This window comes from Haliaeetus albicilla, chromosome 7 (genome assembly GCF_947461875.1).
Source record: "Haliaeetus albicilla chromosome 7, bHalAlb1.1, whole genome shotgun sequence".
NCBI lineage: Eukaryota > Metazoa > Chordata > Aves > Accipitriformes > Accipitridae > Haliaeetus > Haliaeetus albicilla.
This window is the reverse complement of record NC_091489.1, coordinates 44,623,465-44,648,717: the sequence shown is the minus strand read 5'-3', so window position 1 is coordinate 44,648,717 and position 25,253 is coordinate 44,623,465. Positions and strand designations below refer to the sequence as shown.

At 50.6% G+C, this 25,253-nt stretch overlaps 1 protein-coding gene across 5 annotated transcripts in view; it reads right to left on the bottom strand.

Moving 5' to 3' along the window:
- The window catches only part of SNX19 (sorting nexin 19), a 137,109-nt gene extending 117,154 nt beyond the window's left edge, over nucleotides 1-19,955 (bottom strand). For 2 of the 5 annotated variants that reach the window (XR_011325565.1, XM_069788165.1), the window contains exons 1-8: nucleotides 17,937-19,955; nucleotides 17,376-17,514; nucleotides 16,544-16,644; nucleotides 16,267-16,386; nucleotides 15,860-15,990; nucleotides 14,538-14,634; nucleotides 14,073-14,259; nucleotides 11,680-11,809 (exon numbers count right to left, since the gene is read on the bottom strand). Coding sequence is in view for 3 of the 5 variants with exons in the window: in XM_069788165.1 (XP_069644266.1) it covers nucleotides 11,680-11,809; nucleotides 14,073-14,259; nucleotides 14,538-14,634; nucleotides 15,860-15,990; nucleotides 16,267-16,386; nucleotides 16,544-16,644; nucleotides 17,376-17,514; nucleotides 17,937-19,472 (2,441 nt within the window). In the remaining 2 variants the exon portion in view is untranslated. Of the gene's footprint in view, nucleotides 1-383; nucleotides 2,784-11,679; nucleotides 11,810-14,072; nucleotides 14,260-14,537; nucleotides 14,635-15,859; nucleotides 15,991-16,266; nucleotides 16,387-16,543; nucleotides 16,645-17,375; nucleotides 17,515-17,936 lie in introns of those variants that run through there. The other 3 variants (XR_011325566.1, XM_069788166.1, XM_069788168.1) reach the window with 2 other exon arrangements.
- Between the last annotated feature and the right edge of the window lie 5,298 nt (nucleotides 19,956-25,253).

Sequence of the window (25,253 nt, the reverse complement as noted above, 5' to 3'; positions counted from 1 at the left end):
TCCACTGTGGACCTCCATGGGCTGCAGTGGGACAGCCTGCCTGACCATGGTCTTCCCCACAGGCTGCAGGGGAATCTCCGCTCCGGCACCTGGAGCACCTCCTGCCCCTCCTTCTGCGCTGACCCTGGTGTCTGCAGGGTTGTTTCTCTCACATGTTCTCACTTCTCTCTGTGGCTGCAGTTTCTGTGCCTGCTGCAACTTTTTTTCCTTCTTAAATATGTTACCACAGAGGCGCTACCACTATCGCTGATTGGCTTCGCTTTGGCCGGCGGCAGGTCTCTCTTAGAGCCGGCTGGCATTGGCTCTGTCGGACACAGAGGGAGCTTCTAGCAGCTTCTCACAAAAGCCACCCCTGTAATCCCCCCCACTACAAAAACCTTGCCACACAAATGCAATACAACGGCCTTTATGCTCAGCCTCACCAGGGACCCCAAGTACTGTTGCTGCTACAAGATAGTGCCAGAGATCCAAAGCGTAGCTTCTACCTGTCTTAGAGGACAAAATGTCACAGCACAGTCTTGCCTGGGAAAAGGCCACGTTTGAAATACAATTGCTTAAAAGGGTTTTTATCTCCAGCTATCAGCAGAGTTTAACACCGTGGATCATGTTAAACCCTCCAGCCATCACCAACCAAATTAAAGTGTTAAACTGTGGCTCCTCTAGGGGCAAGAGTTTTCATTAACATGGTTTGTCATTAACATGTTTTCTTATACAACCTGCTTTCCTAATTGAGAAAACATGTGACAAGCAACAGAAGTTCAGAGACTTGGGGACAGACCTGCAAACAGTACAACCCTGCATCTAGGGAGATCAGACTGAACATTGACTTGAAATTCATCTCAGCAATAGTCACTTACCATCCTTTAAAAGGTTGCAGAAAGCAAACAACAAGCTTTCTTTTTCTTAGGAATGTTCCTAAAATAGCAAAAAATCAAGCAAATAGTGGGCAGAGTGAAAGCTGAACTTAGAGAAGACAGCATGCGTTTCCAGACAGCTCAAGAGCAGACTGAGAACTGACGAATGCTGGAAGGCCCCATACAAACAACTTACCATTTCTAGCTCATTTATTTCCACAAAGCCACCAGAACTAGGCAATGAGGCCTAGAAGTAACACCTATAAATCTGGTCACATGTGCACACACTGCAATTATGCAAGTGCTTACACGTCTTAGTTCCCACAGCTGCAAAACACCATAGATTTTTTTTTTTTTTTTTACTTAGTCTGGCAGCTCACTGCCTTCCACTTTGGACAGCAAGGGGCAGGATCTGAGAACGGCTCCGTCAGTTTTGCTCTACCTGTGCCGATGCATGCTACAGTTCCATGCAAGCTCCTGATAAGAGGCCAACTTGCCCCATCGCATGGTGCTCAGACAGCAGGATACTCACTGCTAGGAAAGGGGGAAGAGGCACCCAAAACCACAAAGTATACAAAAAAAAAACCCCAACAAAAAAACTAGACAGGAAAGGAAACAAGAAAGAAGGAAGAGAAACCAAAGCTGGGTGCAAATAGAAGGAAAACTAAAGTCACTGTGCTCTGAGGTCCCTTTCACCCATCTATTAGCGTGTGGACCCATCCCAAAAGCACTGGGAAGAGAGGAACTGTCAAGACTGATCCATCTGGCTCAGCATCCTCCCTGGGAGAGCACCTGATGCTCTCAGACACTTCGAAAGAAAATATCAAAACAGACTAACCTGCCACAAAGAGTTTTCCTTCCTCCTCTCAACCTGAACCTGTTAAAAGTCACCACCAATGCCCACTTTGGGGGGATGCACACTGCATTTGCAGAACACACCCAGGGGCATGCACGAACAACAGTTATTAAATGGTGAGAAGCAAAGTAACTCCTCAGTTCTCACAACTGTAGTTGCACCTCAGGGAGGGTCACACCAAGCTTTATTGAAAAAATCCTACCTGAGCAAAACCCAGATTTCTATGGCAAATTGACCTTTCCATCAGGCAGACTTGCTGCACCAGGATCAGGATTAACAGCTCACACTTCTCACACAGGAACTCCAAATATGTGCTGGTCCAAAGCTGACCTTCGCCAGCAGATCACAGATGATTTTTCGTACTATTAAAGGTCTAAGCATTTGAGACCCATGTGCCACATCAAAAGCACCCACATGCCTGCTCCCAGGTAGAAATAAATCCAGCAAGAAATACAAATAGACCTATCTTTTTTTTTTTTTTGGATGGCTGATGAGTTACTATTTCCATTCTGCTATTTCATGAAGAAATAGCCTTAATAAGAAAGAAAGAAAAACAAACACATCACCAAACCATCTCCTTACACTTCAGTTGAGACCAGAAATAGATAGAAAGTGACCTCCTGGGCTCAGACGTTCAAAATGCTTTGATAATGCCCAATGCAAAGAGACAGACTGCAAAGGCTACGAAGTCCTGGACATTAGTCTGGAGGTGCATAACTTGCCCATGTTGTAAGGGTCCTCTGTTTGAAATAGCTGCTGATGGAGGAATGAAACGGCTGCTAAAAAAGAGCTGATTTAATGCCATGGCTTAAGCTGGAACTCCAAGGTCAGCTGAAGGGACTCATTAAGATAGGAACGGCAGAAATGCCCTGGGAATGAGAAACAAGGCCTGGGGGGTACATACCTTGGCCCTCCTCTGGCACCTAGAAGCAACAAGGGCTGCTAAGATGAACAGCCTATGGTAAAGACAGACTAAGAGGTAGGAACAGGCAAAACACAGTGTACGAACTTGGTTTTACCTGGCTCCTGCAAGCTGGATGCACTCACTTAAGTGGACTACCCAGGGGGTTCACCTGCAGATAGAGAGAGCTCAACTCAGCAAGTAAAGGTTGGACAGATTGGATTTGCTTAGTCTGGAAAAGAAAGACGGTCCGGGAATGGACAAAAAGATATTGTACTCTCCAAATTTACAAACGGCTGCTAGAAGCTGGTAAACCTCTGCTTTTCTCATCCATCAAGGTTAGGGTAAGAATTGCTAAGTTCACTTGAGCCGAGGAATGGTTAAGTTCACTATGCTGATTGTAATTAAAATCTGCAGCAATAGCAATTGTGATTCCCCCAAAATGGGGGATTTTAAGGATTTAGAGAAACACAAACTGGAGGCCATGTTAGGAAGAAGACAAAGATGAGAAAGCCTCTACTAGTCTGCTTTAGCTGTATAAATACAAATAGCTCTATAAATACACGAGCTGTGCATAACAGTAGCAAGTCCAACTCAACATCTACTACTTTCCACCCCAGAACAAGGCCTCCGTTTCCCTGAGGTCAGTTAACACAGCATGGTTAACCAGAAGCTCAAAAAAGGCCCGTGAGACCAAGGCAGTGAAAAAGATTTAAGAAAAAGACAACATCTGGAAACGCACAAGGCATTCAAGCATCTGACTCATGAAATCAAGAAAGGCTGGTACTTAAATCACCAGACCATCCCTCCCTTCGCAGTACTTGTCCCCCAAATTCCTCCCTAAATTGTGCCTCAAACCACAAGAATACCCTTAACTCAAGGGCTCAGAAAGAGCAACATTTCAATGCTTTGACTGTAAAACATTTCTGAGCAAAGCTTGTAAAACTGAAGAAACAGCTGCAGCGGGCACAGTTAGAAGAATGGAAAAACACAAACGGAGAGCTTTCGCCCCCAGGCTCGGCTTTTAGCACCTGCTACTTGAGCCCACGTCCACCTTCTCCACACAGCCGCCAGCAGAAACACGTGCAGCCGACTGCTGGCATGCTCAGCTCAAACACCTTCAAAGCAAACCCACGCTTGTTCAGGCCATCAGTAAACCTTTCGCAGAGGAAGGAAACAGGAAAGAAAAGAAAAGAAAAAAAGCCCTCCATAAATCAAAGAATACAAAGCATCCTGAGTCCTTTTAAACTTCTGGCCAAACACACACATGCAAAAAGTAAACTATCCTTCTCGCCTTACTGGAAATGTTCCTCTCCTGCTGCCCTATAAAAAGTTTACAGTTGTATATGCTATGAACGATACGTCCTGTACCCCTGCCCGAGCACACGGTAATGAAGTGTTTGACCAGTGAGGCAGTGGTCCTGTGGCCGAGTGCCTTCCCCTCGAACAGAATGTCTTGCCAGCCTCACACCTCCCAAGCACAGTTCCCCTGAGGGCAGCTGCACCGAAGGAAGCAAGAAACAAATCAAGCTGCAAGGAGTTCACGCTGGTAGCATTTCCATCTGACATGATTAGACTTACCCACGCCAGTGCCTTGCCACCGTAGGACAGTGGGATTTTTCTACCTGCTTGACCCACGCAGTGAGAGGTGGAGCTGGCAGAAGCCCTGTGAGAAGTGGGTATGCAGGACTTTTTGCTGTGGGGCAGAGGAAGAAAAACAGACCATTCCCTACTGCCTGTAGGCATGAAACCACACTTCGGTGTTGGGATTTGGGGCACTGCTCTCTGCCGCTTTATGTACTGCTCCCTCCAAAACACACCTGCCGCAAAAAGAAATTGTGTAAACACACAGGGCTCCAACTCCAATGTCTTCTCCCCCCAGTGAATTAACCTAGCTGCTCTGTTTTTTTGCTTTTCTCAAGTTAGATCTCCCTGAGACGCCGTGGGGCTCAGGAAAGGGGGAGAAAGCTACGTGATTAAGAAAAAAATCATCCTCAAACCCCCTTGATTTTTAACAAAGCATCCCGGCTTTCGATAACATCTTCATCAAGTATTTATTGAGCCAATTAAGCTCTCAGCGGTGCCCCAGGGAGAGGCCAGGCTGTCTCAGCCAGGTCCTGCTCAGAGCAGATTGCTTCATTAGCCCACTTCAGAATCAAAATACAGAAAAACACCATTAACCCTTCACAAGCCAGGGAAAACTAAAGCCAACGAGGAGACATTTCCTCTCAGTCCTTTTCTTCTTTGCCTGTTCTATTTGAAATAGGAAGTTGTTTTTTTTTAATTTATTTTAAAATCTAGGAAAAAAGTTGGCACGTATCTAATTGCTGAAACAGAATCGAAAGAAAAAAAGAGAGATGCAGTTAAAATAATGTTGCAATTGTTATCAAAGCACAGAGTGCTTGCTTCATTCTAGTGGCTGTTTTTGGAAGGATGCTGCTTCTAGAAAGGAAAAAAAATTTTGTTTGGGACAGAGATTCAAAGCCAGATCCAAAATTTCCAGGTGCTTGGAGACAACTGAATCAAGGCCCATTTCCAAGCTGATTTTTATTTACTTTACATACACACACAAAGACACCCACAGTCCTGAAGATCGCTTTTGCTGACATGCCATAGGCCTGTGATTTCTACCGCTCCTTGCAGCTACAGTACAAATAGCCAAATCCAGACATGAGGAGGAAGGTGCCATAAGGTTGGTTCCTTTATATACAAACTCTGTTGCTGGCTTTTAGGCTGGGGTGCACACTTGAGCTGCTGTGGGAGGGACAGGACCACGCACCTCAGTCTGCCAGCACAGCCCCTCAAAGCACAGTTGCAAAGGTCTTCACTAAACGTGCCTAAATCAACTCTCATGGGGTAACAAGCCAGAACAGCAAATGGATTTAGTTGCCCCAGCTGCACTGACATTGCAGAGTTTTGGCAGCTTGTTTCTGCCAGCAAAAATCAGAGGTGCTGCCCAAGCCCGGAGTGGTAAGCTACCTGCCAGCTACAAAGCCAAAGGAAAGCGGGTGCAACCGCACCAGGAACAGCTTTAGCACAAACCTTCCCGGCTTCTCCTAGCACCTGAAGAGCACGAGTCAACCCTTGGCTTTAATGTCTTTTTCAGAGATAACGCAGGGAAGGAACGGGGAGGCTCTGCAGCAAATGCCTGCGCACGCACAGCCACGTCCCACCCCAGGATAGCCCCTATGCTGGGTGACACACGTACAGCCCAGCTTTGTGCTGACCCCCGGTGCAACCCGGCACCAAGATGAGGTCTAGCTCACCGTTTCGGCTGTAGCACATGGACCCTGCAGGGCTCCAGACAGCCAGGGCTGGGCAGAATTGCTTGCCCATGGGCAGCATGTTCCAAGCACGCCTGGGGTTGCAGGTGTTTGGCTGCCCAAGCGGGCAGGTTTACTCAGGGACATTTAAGAGGGTCAGGCAACACTACATGCCGGTGGCACTTTCAAGTCAAGAGGATCAAGGAGGCTGCCAAGGGTCTTTGTTTTTGCCAGTCCTGTTGGCACAGAGATCAAGGAAGAAAGAAGCAAAAAACCAAAAAACCCCAAACCCACCCAGCAAGCAACTCCCTGAAGCTATGAGCTCCTTGACTCACAGCAGCAGTTGCACAAGTGCCCACGACACCTGGCCTGGAATCAACAGACTCCGGCACACAGCTCCGAAGCCAAGATGACAGCAAGAAGGTGAGGGCAGCCTGGGGTTGTGCACGGGGGTAACCCCCAGTAACAGCCCACCCGAACCCATCTTGTGCAATGGTTGGGCACCGTGCCACATCCCTGCCGAAGGAGGGATGGGAGACATGCCATGGGAGCAAGCTGCAGCACCCTTTGGACTGGCACAGATGTCCAGACTGCCGAAGGGACCCCACGCTTGGCTGCAAGGACCCTTGGCCGTCCCAGTAAGGACCTTTGTCAATCACAGGCCATGGATATCGGTCCGAGAAGTTCTCACTTGGTAGGTCTGGAAACTGAGTGAGCCCTCAGTGGGAGGGCTAATGAAACCAGCCACACTGCTGAACAACCCCTCAACACACACAATGAAGCAGGGATGGAGGGGGACACAAAACCTGACAGCATGGAGAGCCAGGAAAGGACAGAGGGGAGGCCACATCAATGCCACAGTCACCCTGGAGACGGGAGGCCCTGTTGCTGATGGTGGTTTTTACCTCTGCAGGGAGTGACCTCCATAGCAGCCAGCTCCGAGACTGCTTCAGGGGCCAAGGAGACACATCCTGCTCCCCCCCAGCCTTGCATCTCCCGACAAATGTGCACTGAATGTGCAGGACAGCATTGGAAAGGACAAAATCTGGAATAAACCACAGCCCTGCAGGCTCCAGCTGCCTGCACAGGCTGCAGCCCCGCTCGTGTCAACCACATCCTCCCTGCACCCACCCTGGAGTGTGGCATCGGCTTCCTCCACGTGCCATAGCCATACCTTGCCCAGATCGTTTCCATAGGCAAGCAGAGCCGCTGGTGTCGAGGCATTTGCTCTTCACACCGCAACCTAGCCAAACTGTTTATCCAAACCCTAGCAGACTGAACCCTCCTGCCAAAATCTAGGCTGCAACAAAGAATTCAGATGCTCCAGACCTACTGCTGATAGGATGAAAGCTATTATGCCTCTGTGGCCTTGCCCAGCTCTTGACCCCCAGCAATGCTTGGCAAGATCTAGCACCTCAAATCAAAGACAACCCCTTGCTGCTACAGCCTTCCTAGGACCACTCAGCCCCGGTTTAGTGTATTCAAAACCTGTCCTCTGCGCTGCCTGAGTGCTCCTTCTCTCCTCTGATCCCACCCCAGGGCTCAGTGTCCCTCACCACAGCACCCAAGAGCCAGGCTCCCTGCAAGACCACAGCCCAAGACTCAGCTCCAGGCTGGATCTGAGCTCAGATGGAATTTCCTTTCCCATGGTAGGTCAGCAGTGGCTGAAACCCTACAAGGAAAACAAGCCAAAGCTAGCCAGATTCACAAAGGCAACCAAAGCTAGAAGAACTTGCAAGAAACCACTCTCATAAAAGCCTGACAGTCATTTGTCATCAGTCTCAAAGCATCGCTGGCTCTCCCTCTACATCTCACACAGACTGGAACATCACCTCCCCAAATCCACCCGCTTTGCCAAGGAATGATGGGACAGGGGACAAAGCCTGGAGGAGCACCAGAGTGACCCAAAGTAAACAGCACGCCAAGCAGTGCTGAGCTCCCGGCTAAGGCAGGGATGATTTGCATTTATTTTAACTCATGCTCAGTGGAACATGACACCATCAAAGCTGCCTGCGTAGTTCCACGCGCTCCCTTATATACACACAGGCGCTTCCGAGCCCCGGCACGGACTCTGCGCCCCAGCCCCGCTCAGATTACAGGGTGCAGACAGCCGGGGTGTGCCGAGACACCTTCTCTCCGCTCGGTGGTTTGCACTGCTGCAGCCTTCTGTTGTGACGCATGGGAAGGAGCTAGGAAAAGCATACAGACCTGGATCTCCACCTAAAATACTCCCAGGTCCATCCCTGGGATCCTGGCACTCTGCTGGGGCTCCCCTCCAGAAGGGGAAGCAGATGTGGTCCTGGGAGAACCCCAGCAGCGGCTGAAGGGCACGATAAACTACCACTGGTACCCCGTGGCTGTCACCCCGGCTCCACGGCTGCCCCTGGCTCGTCGCGGCACTGGCAGACCCCTGACCTAGTGACCATCGTGCTGTCAGGGACAGACCGAGGGCAGGGCGCAGGGTCACAGCCATGGCGTGGTTCGTGTGCTTGCCATGTATTTTTAACACTTCTTTGACTCACAAGGCTCTAAAAAGCACAGGGATTCTCCAAATGCTCCAAACATCTCCGGAGCCCAGAATAGCCCCATCTACTCCCCTTTGCAAACAGGTCCCTGTTGCAGCCTCCCTATGAAAGAGATGAGATCTGCGTTTCCAGCCCTTGGGAGGGAAGCGAGAGCCAGACAGAGAAGGGGTGCGGAGCCGGAGCAGGGCAGCAGGTTTGTTTACAGGCACAGACCCAGCACGCAGAGAGGCTGCTGGAAGCAATCCTCGGCCCCGGGGTCGTCCCTGCTCCCAGCGAGCCTCCTGGCCCCTTTGCCTCCCCTCTACCCGCCTCTCCTTTCGGCTCCGAAAAAGGATCACTCCCTGTTACATAACGGGATGAGCGCCGCACAAATGCGGGCTTGCACGCACAACTTCTCTTTTACTTAACAATACCTTTTTCGGTCATACAGCCTTCCTCTCCCCAGCTGCCATTAAACTGACAGTCAGGGGAGATGGATAGTGCCTGGCTCCAGCTATTTCAGCTATGGAGAAGAGGGGAAAGAGGAGCGTGGTGGGATGCTCCATGCACAGAACGGCGAATGGAGCAGGGTATGGAGGTCCCATAATCAGCAACAGTGTGGTCACAGCAATCACTCGATGTCACCACAGGGGATGCTGTGGGCACCGCAAGCCCAAGGGAGAAAGTCCCCAAAGGAGAGGGGGTTTGGCTCTCTGGAGAAGCTGGACCTTGTTCTTGGTGTTTCTCTGTTGATTCTTCTGCTCTGGCACAAGGCACACTCGGTGCAGAGTGGTAGCAATGCCCACAAAGGCAGCTGTGAGAAGGCTGCAGGAGCAGCACACTACTCACCAAATACATGCTGGCAGAAGAGTAACCAGCAGCAACCCCCTTCCTAACACCCAAAACACTGCTAGGACACCTCCGTTCCACCACCCACCACCTAACCCAGCCACTGATGGGAACAGAGAAGGACCTCATCTCTTGAAGGGACGATGCCTACTCGTATTTTGTGACCAGCAACGGTTAGAGACAGGATGCGTGCCCATATGCCGCCCCGTGTTTGTCTGCCTGCTCTCAGAGGCGAGAGCAACGATGCCTTGAATAGCACATACTCCCAGAACAGCTTCTGGTATTTTCTCCACCTGTAAAGGGTACCCAGACACAGTGCCCGCCAGAATGCCAGTGCCAGGGCTGTGTCAGGTCTGGCCGAGCAGCGATCAAGTTGCAAATACTTAAATGGAAGAGGAATGCCACCAAATCCACGCTGTGTCCCTGGATAGGCAGCTGGCAGTAGGTCTGAGCTAGAGAATTCTTGATCTGCTCAGGACAGCCGTGGCCACCTGGGCCAGCCATGAGTACAAGTCTCAGCCACCCTTCTGTGTGATTCAGGGACAGGGTGCAATGGCAAGCCAGCACAGAGCCCCCCCATTCCCAGTTCTCCTCCACTGTGGAGGTAAGGTAACTACATGCCTCATCTTGAATGTCCGTCTTGGGCATTGTCTGAACAATGCTCTCATACTAGATCACAGCTTTCATGACAGGCAGACACTGACTACTCTCAGAGCAGTTCCTGTGCCCATTGCAGTATCCTGCTGAGCCCCAGCCCTCCACATGGGCTTCCAGAATCACTAAAAACCTGCCACCCTTGATTCAAGATAGGAGAACTTCCACCCTAACACTCTTCCCTTTCAGGAGACCAAAGCGCTGTCCCAAGCACAGCCTTCTGGGTTGGGGTGGCGACTTCAGCAGCAGTAACAGTGGAGGAAAGTGTTCCCTGCAGCAATCCACGAGTAACACCATCGTTCTGGCAACAGGTCAGTTCACACTGTGCAACTCCTTCCCCCGTCCCCTTCACACCAGAGCTGCGGACTCCTGACTGTCCCAGAACAAAAGCAGAGCCACCATCAACATGTGGATTTCAGCATGGACACGTACAGTCCCAGGGACACAGGGTGAGTTCAAAAGTATTTGCACCCTGTCCTGATCGTGACACCAAGGAGTCACGGGACTTCCCAACATCACCTCCAGCCAAAGGTTTGCCTGTAGGACACGTGGGTTCACCCAGACCCATTGAAGCAGTGCAGCTACAAACACATTCATCCTCATGCTGCTCCACTAGCACAATTTGTGGAGCTCCTCCACTTTCCAGAGCCAGGCATGTGCTGTGTGTATGACAGTTTCTCTAGTGGAAAATACCAATGCCACGTGTCGGGGCTGCAGGCTCCCCGGGTGACCGGGACACAGCTTATTAGGAGGTGATGACGTGCCTATTCAAGCTCTCATACTTCTGTGCTTACGCACAAGGATTGGGTTCCAGCTCATTCCCCAAAAGACCAGAGCCCATTTTGGAGAATTGGGAGCAACACCCACCTCCTTCCACCCAAGGAAACAGACTCAGGAGTGATGGCCAGCAGCTCCTGACCTCAAAGCACTTTGGCAACCTCTGCTGAGGGCAGCTTAAATTACCAGATCGGTTATACAGTGATGCCCTGCACATTCTGACACTGGCTTTGAATGCCTGCAAGAGAAGAAAGTGGGCAGGAGTGGGAAAAGCACTGCTCCGAGACTGCCCCTAGCCAAAGCCCTTCCAGGAAGGCTTTCCTTTTACTCTGAAGGACCAGGTCCTCAGCAAGTGATAGTCACCGACCTACACAATAAAACAGAAATGCTCTCTGTTTATGTGTCTTGGCCTAGTGCCTTACCACACAGAGGCACTGGCCCCAGAAAAGCTTGGCAAGTACATGCCAGCTGGAAAGGAAGTCTTTCCCTAATACATCTGCCCAAGGGGTCACTGCCCAAGGCACAGGCACTAGCGGCCCACCGCAGATCAGAGAGGTGTGCATCGTGAGAGCAAAGGCCCTGGGAGGCTGTGCTCTGAGCTGGTACTTGACAAGTTGCTGTTTCCTGTGCCTGTTTATTCTCCTTTTGTAGAAAAAACAAGCTAAGCCCCTGGGCAGCGAGAGACCAGGAGGCCAGTCTCTCCCTAGAAAGCCAAGGAGCTGGGCACTCTTACCCTTTCATGAGGCAAGAAGCATCCCATTCCCAGGGCTGGATCCTTCCTTTCCCCCGTTGTTAAAGGACAGGAGGCTGCCTGCTAGAGCTGCGCTGCTGCTCACAGGGAAGACAGCTCCTACTGCATATCTCCGAGATGTTTACATAAATACGATATCTTCTTTACAGAACCTTGTTTTCATGTGACGGAATGCATTTATGTGCATTCAGGCAAGAGCTCCATTTTAGACTGTAACTCTAAAGGCAATGCCAGCCCACAAAGCTGCGAGGTTGGTCGCTGAGGCCTTACCTTTGAATGAGGGTCCCAAAGAGCAGGTGGAAGACCTTCTGGACGTTCTCTGTGCACAGCCAGCTCCAGTGATCCATCAGCAGCAGACGAAGCACATCCAGGGCCACGTCAGCCAAAGCTGTCTCAGAGTCTGCCGGGAGGAAGAGGACGGTCAGAAGAAGCAGCCAACTCGGTGCCTAAGCAAACCCGGTGGAAAGCATCATCCAAGACTCACTCTTTGCGCAACAGCCTGCCTGACACTCTTCTCCCCAGCCTAACACCCTGCGCCACAGGCAGATGACCTGCTGCAGCACGGCCAGCTGGGGAGCCTGGCCCCACTCTTTTTCCTTTCCACTTTCATCCAAGCAGCCCCAACCTCCCTACCGAGGGGTGCACCAGACCAGAACGTGGCTGCTCCAAGTACTCAGTTCTTTCCCAGTTAAGCTGAGGGATTATCAAACCCCAGTCCACATATGAGGATGGCAGTGTGCCCAAAACAGGTGAGAAAGAAGGCAGTGACTGTAGCCAGGAGAAAGGTGCATTGCTGAGGACTATTTTCCTAGTCTTCACCAACACTTTCCTCTCTTCCAACGTGGAGTTTTCCAGGTGCAAGACTGCGGTTGGTGTCTGCAGGCTGCCATCGTGTGGCAGGTCCAAGTCTCAGCAGCAAGATGGATGAACCACATCCGGATAAACCAGATGCATCAGTTAAAACAAAAACCCCCACACATGCTCACATATCCCTGGTGACACAGACCTTCTGACCCTCAGGAGGATGTCAAAGCCTACAGCATAAACACATTCTACTTGCTAGAGAATTACTTTTATGCTGCTTGGCCCCAAAGCATCATAGGTGTTTTGCTGAACAAGGTTATTAATGTACCACAAACCTGCCTGAGACAACCACTCCTAGGCCAGCGCTCCAACCTGAGGCTACTGCATTGGCTCTGTTGGCAGAGTGAGCTCCTGTACAGCATCCTCCCCTAGTGTGACCTTCCTCGATGCCTGATCTTTCAACCACTCTGCCTATAGAGAGCCAACGAGACTGTTAACGCACGATTTACTGCTGGAGATAAAGGAGAGAGGGATATCGGACATCAGCACCTCTCCTTCCCTCCTCTTCCTCTTCCTGCGCATACGAGCTGGACTAGTTAACTCCAGACCATTTCATTTGCAAAAGACAGGGCAGTGAGTGCATTTGGCCCCTCTTGCTCTGGGCCATGCATAAATTACTTCTCGCTTGCTTTGCCCTTTGAGACTTGACTTCCCTGTGCAAAAACTGGAGCAGGGTGTTTAGCTTCACCATAACCCCATACAAAGCTCATCATCAGCAAGCTCTGTTTATTCCTGTAGCATCCAAGTCCCCTTCCTCAGAGAGCTGCTGGCCAACTTCTTCCGAGAAGTCACCCAGTGAGCAGATACGGACCCTGGTTGCCTTTTAAGCCAGCCGCTCCCCAGACATTCATTCCCCTTACCCTGCCAGACCAGCCTGCCCTGTCTTGGCTCTGAATCATCACAGATCTGCAGGCATTTGACATCATTTACATTAGATTTCCTTAAGAGTTCAGCTAACTTGGCCTGCCTGTCTCTTGTGCTCCATGCAGAGCACTGGCCTCCAATTCCAGTCCTGCTCCCCAGCAGCCCCAAAACAACCCCAGGCATGTGTTCAAAGATTATAGGCAAAGCTGGTAGCACAGGCTAGGTTCTAGAATACCAGACCCATCCTGTCACAAGCACATGCTTTCAGTCAGAGCTCGCCGAACTTGAACCACTGGAGTGAAATTTTTGGAAAGTTCCAGCTGACACAGCTCAGCTATTCCAAGAAAAAGATTAGAGAACATATTTTTGCTCGTGTTCAGGATAATCTTGTAACCGCTCTGAGAGGCGGTAGCACCCCTGTGCTTCAGAGGAGGGATCTATAATCAGAAAGGGAACATCGTTCCTTGAACTGGGATTACGTATTTGCTATTCCCACCAAATCTATCCAAACTTAACTGAATCGCAAAAGGTCCTCTTATAATGCATGGACATTATCAAGGCTAACTTGAGACTACCAAGAAACGGTCATTTGGCCATTTTTCAGTTTCTAAGAGCTTGGTTTTATAACACTGGCAGTTTAAACAGTGTGTACTTCAGAAACTTATTTATGCAGTAACTGTACTGAGTACACCAATGTGAAGATCTACACTGACACAACTGAGCCAAGACCCAATTTGCTTCCACTAGCATTAAAGACCAGAGCAACCACCTAACAGGACTGGAAAATCTCAGTTTGCTTTCCCTTTAATGAAGGTGCAACAGGCAGGAGACTAGGTCCTCATAGTAAAGACCCTGCAAGCTGAGCCTGCAGGTGCTGGAGCTGTTGCAGTGCCAAGGCAGATACACTGAAGCACTAACAGAGGGGCTGAGCTCACCAGAGTCCATGTCCGGACGTGTCCCCTGCTCTGATGTGCGCAGCCCGTCCATGTTGTCCTCCATGGAGCTTTCCTTAGCTTCTCTACCTCCCTCGCCTTCAGGAGCTTTGCTGGGGACTGCCTCCAGCAGCTTCTCCTGCTTCTGGATGAAGGACTCCATAGCAGCTAGTGACAGGGTGCCAGAGACCTACAAAAGCACTGGTGTATTAGTACCACAGTGGTGAGCTGCATACAGCCAGAGTTGAAGAGATATACGAGATCTCCACTGCCCAGACAGCCTCCCACCACCTGGTTTGCACCTTGCTGTAGCCAACAGCGCAACTAGGGCTGCTTATTGCCTTTCTTATTGCCAGGAACAAGGCTGCAGCAGCCGCAACCCTCGTGCACATGGATTATTCCAAGCCAGCACCCAAACAGGGCAGTGATTAGGATCATGAAAGGATTGCAGGAGGGATCTGAACTTACAGCACTGCCCTCCCTGATAGAGTACACTATCCTGTCATGCGCTTCATTCACACTCAGCACTGGAGCAATTTTACTGGATGAGAACCTCAGCCTGGACCTGAAGAGGAGAGACACAGCAGAGTCAGGGTTTTCTCCACAAGCTGTGAGTGATGAGTTTCCTAGCCTCAGCTAAGAATGGGGACCAGCCTCAGCGAAGAACCTGGACCAGCTATCTTTGTCCACTGTCATGTCCAAGCTAATAAGTCTGATTAGACCTAAAGTGGTTCAAAAAAGCATCCGCCCCCAGGATAACTAAGAGGTGGCAGTAAACCCATGCAACAAAAGCATTAAAGCGCTGTTCCTCAACTACATGTGGGCCTAGCCAAGGCTTTCCAACATCCAGCACATACACACACCTTCTTCGGCAGGTATGTTACATATAAGCTTACACGTAGATGTAGGCATTTCTGGTCAGCAAGGTGTGAGCATTGCAGCGTACACAGGAAAGGGTTCAGAAAAGCCTCTAAGATGAAACATACTCAGCAGGATTGTGAAGTCCAATTCTAAACATGCACACACAGAAAGGAGGATATGGAAGGGTGTTTGGGATTGTGAGACAAACTATAAATAGCCTGTTTATCATTAAGGAATATCCTTTTCGGCCAAGGTGCTTCAAAACTTGTATTTTTTTGGTTTGTCTTTTTGTTCAAAGCAGGTTTTTCTAGCAAAACTTCTCTCTTCTGGAAAATAAGCCATACTCATGCAGAAACCTTCCCTTCTTCTGTAAGGGAAGAAACACTGATGAGCACAATGGGGCTCGCCACTGCCAGCAACACCAAATAAACAGCTGGTGAGCAACGTTAAGTGCAGTGACCTTAAACAACTATTCCTAAATAAATATTCAAATGTTTGCTGGGCAAGGCGGCATGCCACTTTGTGAAACGCATGAGAGAAGCAGGAGTGAACCTGCAGGTAGACAACATATAGCCGTATTCTGCAGTGACTCACAACATATATAGGTTATGCACATGCTTAAGGGTAAAAAGCAGTTCTCCAGCAGCATCAACACCTTTGCCAGCAAATGCCACCACCTCACAGCTCTCTCGGGAGGAAACCCACCTTCTGTGAAAACCTGAGCACTCTTAGAAAACCCTTTATCCAAACAGGAACTCAAATACCCTTGCTCGGTATATGAAAGAGCAAGCAATTTAGCTACAGTACGACAGCAATGTATTATCCACAACAGGTAAAGCACCAAGTCAGTATTTCCCCAGAATGGAATCAGTTTCTGTAAGAAATCCATGCTCTGCATAAAGCACAGAGGAAGCTGAAGGAGCCCTTACCTATTAGTCTTCTTCCCATCTGTCTGAGATTTCCCATCCACTTCAGACTCACTAAGATCCTCCGTGGGGCTCTGGGGCTCTGACCTGGGGAATGCCGTCTTCAAGGTGTCCACGATGGCATTGACAACGATCTGCAAAAGCCAGCAGTGCCATCAACTACTGAATATATACTATTCCTTGAATATGAATTAAGAATTTTCAGACTTCCTCTCTGTTTTCCATGATAACCCCCAGGCTCTTTGAGACGGTCTCTGACTCTTCCTAGCTTTATGGCTTTCTGGGCAAGCTGAGCATTCCAAGTTTTTGGGCTACTACCACAGCAGCCATACATGTAGACATTGAAGCCCGAGAGGCATGTCTAGGTGCAGCTGTAAGTGGTTCAGATAACCAGTTTCCCACTTGTCTACCTTGTCTATCCTGGAGACAACGAAAGGCTTCTTGACGAATGCGATCCTGGCATCAGTGTTCAGGGCGAGGAACTCCTGCACCTCCTCACTGTTTGCAATCTCAGGGACTGCACACAATTGCTGCATGGAAAGATGTAGCTTTAGGTCTTTTTTGAGTCAACTTTCCTTTGATCACATAAAGTGCAGGTGGAATAGATCTGATGTGCTCCACTGTCAGTACAGAGCTGTCCTGAGCACTGCTTTCTAGCTCACAGGGGCACACAAGCAAGTATCTCACCTTCAAGAAAGATTCTAGCAGACTTTTTCTGGCTTCCACTTTATCACTGTCCATATTTCCAAATGGGAGATCAGGGAACAATTTCTTTGGGCCTTTGATATCTACAAAGGAAACAAACCCATTAGCAAGCTCAAGAAAACTGCGGCAGTTGTATTAAAATCTTAACGCTCTCATGCTTAAGACTACCACTACACACTGCCCAGCATCAGCCCAAGATAATATGCCCCTCGAAACAGGGTAGCTGAATCAGACCTTAAATCCATGCAGAACTTGCATTCTGCTGCTATTGTACCATCCATGCCTTTAATGTTAAACAAGCAAGAACACCAGTTTAGCCCAGGGACTCTAGATCACTCAAAGAACCCAAAAATTCTCAACAAAGCAGTTTTCCAGTCAAAACTCCAGATCTGTCAAAACCAAAGCATTACGTAGGAACACGGCAAATTCAATGAAGTTTTATACATAAGTAGTATTAGAAGAACCATTGCCTTCTTTTTAAAAAAAGCTTACGTTCAACACATATACTCTACTTTCTTACATGCAAAAAAGACACTTGCAGATACCAGTGTTTCTATTCATTGCTAAGGTACAAAACTACAAAAGCAAGTGTTGCGATCTGAATGGCAACAAGGATGTTTTGAAACACTGGAATTTGCTGTCAAAAGAAATAAATTTCTCCTCTAGCCAGCTCTGCACAGAGCAAGGACATGGCATCACAAACAGCCCAGCATCCCGAGCTGCACAGGCAGGGCAGGATACCCTCAGAGCAGCGGAGCATGGACTGGGGTGAAAGAGAAAAGGATTTTCTTAGGAAGATAATGCAGGCACTGACTTTTCAGGAACTTGCGGAGCTCCGGTTTCTCCTCCAGTCTGGTCTGGAGGTTGAGGAACTCCCGGTAACGGCGGTTCACGGTGTGGTAAGCCATTTGCTGAAGGCTGCCCGCGCTCTCACCCTCCAGGGCTGTCTCATACTGAAGAGGAAGGCAACAGTCAATAATCCTTACAGATGCCAAAACAATCCTGATGTGCTGCGGTCCCTGTTGGCCCCACAGTCCCTAGACCCCACGGAGGTCCCAACGAGCAATTCCTCAGATTGACCCTTCCCTGAAGAAGAGTGGCTGCACAGCACGCGAACCCCTCATGACAAAGGGAATGGTGAAAACAGGATACAGAAGACTCAACCAGCCCCACACGACCCTTGGCCACGAGCAGAAACCCCTATCCTGCACCCGAACGGCCACTGGAAAAGCCAGTGTGCCCGATATTCCCCACTGCCAGGCAAAATTTTTTGTCCAGCCACACACAGAGCAAGTCCTCATCTACAAACACCACACGTGCTCCCCTGTCAGGGCAGGGATCTCAGAAAAGGGGTGAGCACCGGGGGAGCCTTTACCTTTACAGTGTACAGGGTGTACGGGTGGAAGCCAGTCCCACTGTGCTCTCGGGCAGTGATGGTCCCTGTTATCCGCAGATTCTGGATGACGACCGGCCCATCAGGGCTGCTGAGGGGTTCAAAGCTGAAGGTGCTGACAGAAGCCGTTGGGGAGGATGAGAGCAGAGGCAGAGTCTGCCCAGGGTCTGGGGGGCTTTGTGGTGGGCCCTCAGCTGCTCCCAGATCTTTCCCCAAGCTGGAGGGCCTCTGTGAGGAGGACTTCGTGGGGACAGCTAGGCCTTCCTCTTCCTTCTCAACTGCTGGGTCGATCTGGATGTCAGGGCAGGAGGTCAGTGCAAAAGCAGAGGTGGGAAGCAGGCCAGCATCCAAACTAGGGGCAACGCCCTCCTCCAGGTCCCCCATGCCGTCCTCCGAAGCGGCCGCTCCCTCCACCACAGTGGAGGTGTCGTGGGGGGGTTCATCAAGGAAATCCCTCATGGGCGATGGTGCCAACAGGTCCGTGTCCTGGCCCGCATCGGGCGCAGGGGACTCCAGCTCCAAACCCTCGCAGGGAAAGAGGGAGCCCAGGGCTCGCGGGTGGAGGAAGGGCTCCTCTGTGTGGCACAGCCCACTCGCTGAGTCCTCTCTGTCCTCTCCAACAGCCCCTGCCTCTTGCCTGGGCACCTCCATGGCCCTCGGGGAGGGGGGCAGCCCGGCAGGGGTGGCATCCATCTGCGCCATGAAGGGCAAGAAATCAGGCACTGGGGGTGCAGGGGGTGGCTCCTCACCCCGGGGCTTCTTGGAGAAAGCCCCGATGAGCAGCAAGTTGATCCAGTCAGGATCGGACATCTTTCTGATGGCCGGCAGCAGCACGTTGCAGGCGACCAGCTCCACCACCACAAAGCGTCCTGTTCGCGTCTCCAGGTGGGGCCAGGGCACCAGTGCCCGCAGCAGCGTGTCCACAGCAGCCCGGGCATAGCCCACCTCAGCTGCTGGGCTGCGGAGGGCCGGGTGCGGCCCCGCCAGCCGGCTGTACTCCAGCCACAGGGTCCGGCCACCCTCCGTATCACCCCTCAGGGCCTCACGGGCCTGCAGGTAGCTCTGCAAGTGATGGCCGTAGAGGAGGAGGAGGCGGTGGGCCAGGGCTTGGCGGTCCACTTGCCCCATCCGACGCCTCAGCTCGGTGGCCAGGCCTGTCATGGCCTTCTCCACCTCAGCCTCGAAGGCTGGCTCACTGCTGATGGTGCGGTACCAGGAGGCGACAAAGTCCCGCACCATTTTGTGGATGGTGCCAGCGATCTCCTTCTCCAGCCGCCCCGTGGCCACCGGGCAGTGGGGCTGGGGCTGCAGGGAGCTGACAAAACGCTCCAGCCGCAACCGCCGGCCGGGGTGGCTGAGGACCCGGGGGCCCAGCCAGCCACCCAGCACTGCCAGCACCCCACAGAGCAGCCCCAGCGCCCGCAAGTCAAGAAGCAACTGCAGGGCCAGCAGCCAGCCCAGCGCGGCCATCAATGCCAACAGCACCCGACGGACCCCCCATGGCCCCTGGCCCGTCATGGCGGGGCTGGGCAAGGAAAGCTGCCCTGGGGCTCTGCCGACTGCTCAAGTTTGTCAAGGCTCAACCGACCGGGCTCCTCACCGGGGCTTGACCGACCAGCGTCCTTACTGGGCACCAGAGCCCAACCGACCAGGCTCCTTGCCAGGCACTGTGGCTCAACAGAGCCCAACCGACCGAGCTCCCTTACTGGGCACCGGAGCCCAACTGACCACCGGGCACTAGAGCTCATCAAGGCCCAACCGACCAGGGTCCTTCACCAGGCGCCGGGGCCCAACCGACCGGGCTCCTCACCGGGACCGCTCTACAGTCATCAGAGCTCACAATACTGCGGGATAACAAGCCACACTCTACCAGCACCGACACAACGAAGCCCCCCCTGTCAGACTTCACCGCCCGGAGCTCATCACAGACACCGCCGCAAAGCCTCCCCGCCACCGGCCGCCATTTCCGGCTTCACTTCCGGTACCTCCCCTCCCACCGAGGAGGGCGGCCTAGAGGGGACCCCGCGCCTCCCCGCAGCGCCCCCTGGCGGCCGGGAGGGCGGGCTGGTGGGCGGGAGGCCGGGCTCGCGGCGCTGCCGTTAAAGCCATTAGGATTTAAAAAAAAAAGCGGGAAGTTTGCAGCCCGGCGCGAGGCAGGGAAAAACGTTCCTCCCACCCGCCTTTTTTTTTTTTTTTTTTTTTTGCATGCATGCATTGGGAAAAGCGTGCAGCCCTGCGCTGGGTTTATTTTGTAAGTGTTAAGGGCAGCAAGAGTTTAAATGCACCATTTTTTTAAATTTATTTTATTTTTTTTGCAGGCGTTAAAAAAAGAAGCATTGTATTTATTATGCATGCATTTAAAAAAAAAAAAAAAGAAGAAAAAGTTTGCATCTCTCTCCTGTTTAAAAAAAAAAAAAACAAACAGGCAGCTCTGCTGCATTCCGGCCGCTGAGTGCCCTGGGAAACACCTGGGCCACATTAGCCTCATCAAGCATTGCCAAAAAAGAAGAAAAACAAGACCAAAAAAACCCCAAAAGGTGCATTGGGGTCAAATAGGGTTGGGGATGATTGCCTGCAGCTGGTGATTAATTGGATGCTGCTTATCAGCGGTGGGGCTGGGGGAGTGGTAGCTCCTGGTTGTTTCTTCATGGATGTGGGGGGCTCCTGGTCACGGTACGTGGTCTAGATTTTGGGGTTGTGCTCAGAGGAGTTTGGACTGAATTGTTTTGTGGTTGTAAAACACGTGCCTGGATTTTCTTCTGTTGCAGCTGAGGAGGCGCGGATTCGGCGGAGACCCCCGTCTTCTTTCTACGAGGGGGCTCCCCAAAAAACACTCGTGGAGATGCTGGGAACAGCCTGCGCAAAAGGACACACGGGACGGTGGCAGGAATGAGCCCTCTCTGCAAAAAAAAGTCAGAGCAATTTTAAAAATTTTCCTGAAGTGATGTGGGGAGGGGGGTTTGGAGGGGTCCCTGCTTTGTCCTCGGGGACCTTGCTGGGTGCAGCCGGGTTCTGGTGTTTGGAGTGTTGGGGGAAGGTGTTGCTGCAAAATTTGTTTGTCCTGACTGATGATATCTGCGTTGTGTGGTTAAATACCAAAAGGATTTTTGGGGCTAAGAAACTCCCCCATTGTGTCATACAAAACCTGCTGGGGTTTTTCGGTTTCTTCTTCGTGCACGGTTGCAGCTCTTGGGTTCATGTGAAGAGTAAAAAAAAAAACCAAAAAAACCCCCAAAAACAGGAGGCAGAGGATGTTCCTGCCCACGGGAGCTGGTGTTGGGTGGGATTTGGGTGCTGCAGATGGCTGGGATGGGGACCGTGGGGTGAAATTGCTCACTCCTGGGTGGAGAATTCCGCAGTACTGTAAAAATCACCCCAAATATGTCAGTTCTGAGAATGTCTTTTAACTGTGTGCGGGTACTGCAGGAAGACAGAGCAGCAAGGAAAACTTGGTGTAATCAAAACCTTCCTGTTTGAAAATGCACCCATTTGGAAAAGACTTTCAAAGGGGCTCTTTGCAGCTTGAATCCCCTGGGAAGCAGAGGCGTGACGTCGGTCTCTGTCCCAGCTTTGTGGGTCCCTGGCATCGCTGCACATCCAGGGTTTTTTCTGGGTGCTGGAGCTGCTTGTGTGCAGGATTGTGCTGTGCCCCTTATTCCCTGGGTGCTCCCACCGCCGTTTTGGTGCACTATGGCGTAAACAAATACGTTGGACAAGTGCAGGTACTTGGTGATGTTAGGTGGGTATGAATAAACGATGAAGCAGGTCTGGGTTTTTTTATTTATTTTATTTTTTCTGCAAGTGAGCAAAATGCAGGTCTTGCAAACTGTTGCTGCCTCCTAGGCATGCTCCAAAATACATGTATGCAAGAGAAAGCTTGAGCTCTTGGGGTTAACAAAGCTGAACAGCAGAGCCTGACTTCTGCTCCAGCACTGAACCTCCAAGAGTTGTGCAACCTCCTCCTTCTCTGCTGGAGCACACCATGCTCGCCACGTTGCGGTTAAAGCCTCGTGCCTCAGTTTCCCCTTGCCTCCAGCCCTCCCCTTCTGCTCTGGTTCCCCTTCCCTCTTCGTGAGAGACTTTGGGGAGAAGAGTTTCTGCAAGTTGTTGCATGGACTCAGCAGCCTTGCCCTTATATTAGGGTACCGGAGCTGGAGGATGCTGAGCTACCGGAGCGATGCCAACACGTTTTAATTGTGGTGCAGGTGGTGACAAACATCCTCATTCCCCCACTGGCTTTTTTTATTGCTGGTGGGAGGGGGCAGTGGGGTCCTTTGGCAGGTACTAACTCTTCAGTAACATATAACCGTGTGGCATAAAGGACCCGTGGGGAGCTATTGTTCCCAAGTTGGGCTGGGAAGCATGGCCAATTAAAAGAGATTAATTTATAACGTGTAAGAACCAGGAATCTGACAGCTTATTATTAATGGATAAATGCAGAACAGAGCACGTGGCGCAAGGAGCAAAGAGCCTTGCTGATCTTGGGAGGTGAGATGCTGTGTACAAACCAGCTCCCACCTGCCTGTGGGGGCGAGGGTGCTCCCAGAAGGCTGATATTCGAGATTAAATCACCTGCCTGAGATGCAGGCATGGGGGTTGGATAGGGAAGAATTTTTGAGGTCCTTAAACATTTATGCCTTAGTTAAATAGCGCTTTGCTTAACGGGCCACTCTCGGGAAGGGCAATACCTCTGTGAAGGTGCTTTATGAAAGTTACAGCTGCCTGGAAGTTTTAAAGGGGGTGGGTGTAAATGATGCAGGAAAAAATGAACTGGCTTGGGTGCGCCGTCTCCTAGAGCTCTTCCCAGGAGGAAAAATATCTGCAACTGCCTGGTTTGACAACAGTTTCCTACGTGGGAAATAAGGTGCGATTCTTCTCCTTGCAATTTAGATGCAAAAGAGGTGATGGTGTAGCAAGGCACTGCTAGAGCAGGCAGCTTCATCCCAGGGCTGCTATCCGGTCTCTTTCCCCCCCAAAAAAGCAGGAACAGTTTTATTAGATGGATGGAAAAGGCCGGTCACATAAATCCCATCCTTGATCATTCTGCATAGCGAAACTGGGGCTGTTGCCCATGTTGCTGTGCTGTTTGGAGGACAAGTACCTTACGAGTGCAGCATCGCAGTGCTTCAGCAGTCAGGTCTGCCTAAATATCTGCAAATGAATGGACTTTTGCTTTAAAGTAGGAACTTGGAGGTCAAGTGTGGAAGACTTAGGCACCCAACTTCTTCTGTGGACTTGGAAGAGGGGGGAGTGAAGCTGTTGAGCTGATTGTCATGACTTGAGCTCTGATGTGAGCTGCAAACATCTCCAGCACAGCCCTACAAGGCTGGTTATGAGATCTTTTAGGTGCCTGCACTGATTACAGGTGTTTTACAAGCGATTGCAGAGCGTTCCCCTAGCTGCATCCCTCCTTGCCTAGGTATTAGAGCAGACTGGCTCCCTACATTTGATCTTGTGGGTGGTTTTTTTGTTTCCTGCCTCCTTGGTAAGCAGGGTTATTGATATGGAGACAGTCTGTACAGTGTCTTGAACAAAAAGACCATGGTGGGACCCTAGTTGCTATAGAAATGTTGTAATTTGGAAGGTCCTTTGCCTCCTACGTGAGCCTTTAAGTGAACAAACAAGTGTGTTGTCGCTTTTCTGCGATGCTCTGCCAGCTTTGAGTTTGGCTTTGCGCTCGCTGTCCTGTGATGTTGATTTTTAAGGGGCTCTTGGGCACTGGAAGCTATTCTTCACATAAATATCCTGAAACTGGGAGCCCTTCTGCTAGGGATGATAGCTCTGATCTACCTGGTTGATTTAGCAGCGCAGCTCTTCGCCTGCAAGGGAGTGCAAGGTGATAAAAGAGCTGTTGTGCTGAGATGCTTGAGAGATAGCCAGCCATTCCCAGTGCCACTTCTGCACTGTACAGGCTGAAGATGTCCCTGTGCATTGCTCGTACCTCCCGGGAGGGTCCGTATCAACAGATGAGTTTTCTATGGAAACCCATCAGGGCAAGAGAGGAAGAGCCTCTTTGTAGCCACTCCTGACCCTGGGGGGGATCTTGAGGTGTAATCAAGTTGTCTGGGTTTGGGATGAATCCTCTGTCGGGGAGCTGGAAAGGGGCAGGATGAGTGGTCCTCCTGCTGTCCAGGTATACAAGCCCCCCTTAAAAGATTTCTGGTGGCCCATGGTTTGATGAGTGTGGGTCACCATTGCATCCAAGCCTGTCAGCTGGACCCTGGCTTGGAGACCTTGCAGACTTGAACCACACAGGGACCACACTTTATCATATCATATGTATGTGTGTGTGTATATATATATATATATCTATCTCCCTTAAACCCTCCACCCAGGCTGTGCCCTGCTGGGAGGCAACATCCCCACTGAATCCCGCACTTGGGTTGATTAACATACTCCTAGCTCATAAATCTGAGAAAGTGGTTTTGGGGAAGAACTTTCCTGCCTCCAGTAAAACTTGCCTTTAAATTATTTAACAAGCTTCTTAAGCAACTCAGCCATTTTGCATGGAATTTGTCAAGGCTCCATCAGCTATACACAGTGCAATGTGACAGCCATACTTTTATTATGAGCAGTGTATTAATCTTGGAATAGTGCTATTTGTTTTCCTCTCTTGCTTTTATGGTGCTTAAAAGCATGTATCTTCTCCTGAAAATCAATAACTAAAGCTATGAATAATAAAAAACACTGCAGTGAATGGCTCATAGAGATCCTATGGATGTAAGTTGCAGCAGTAATGACTCTGTTTGCTATCCATTAAGTATGTGAACTCAGAAGAATTATGCAGATTATAATAGCTGTATCAACATAAGTATGTTTTGCTGATAGACTTTCCTGATTGGATCCACAGGATATAAGTCTGCTAATCCCCTGTGCAGAGGACCTGATTATATTAGAGTGCTCTGCAGATCCGCAGATAGAAAGTTAAGAAACAATTAAAAAAAAAAAAAAGTGTTGGCTGGTGTGTGTGGTTTCTCAAAAGCACTCTGGTTGCTGCTGTATTTGGGTTTTTCTTGAAGCAGATGTGCGTTTTCTCTGTGTCTTCGGTGGAAGCCAAGAGCCTGACTCCAAGCCCTGGTGAAAATGCAGATGTGGATGGTTTATGTATAATAAGTGAAATTTGCCCCGCGCTGTGCCTTAAATGTCACAGCAGCTTTGCACTGTAACCGCTCAGCCTGAGGCTTGAGGAGCGATTTGGTGCTGGGAGGGGACCTCAATCAGTGCACGCGTGGCATAGCCTTGGTAATTGCTCATCTAAGCAGCCAGCTACCCTCACGCACGCTGCTGGTGTGGGTAACT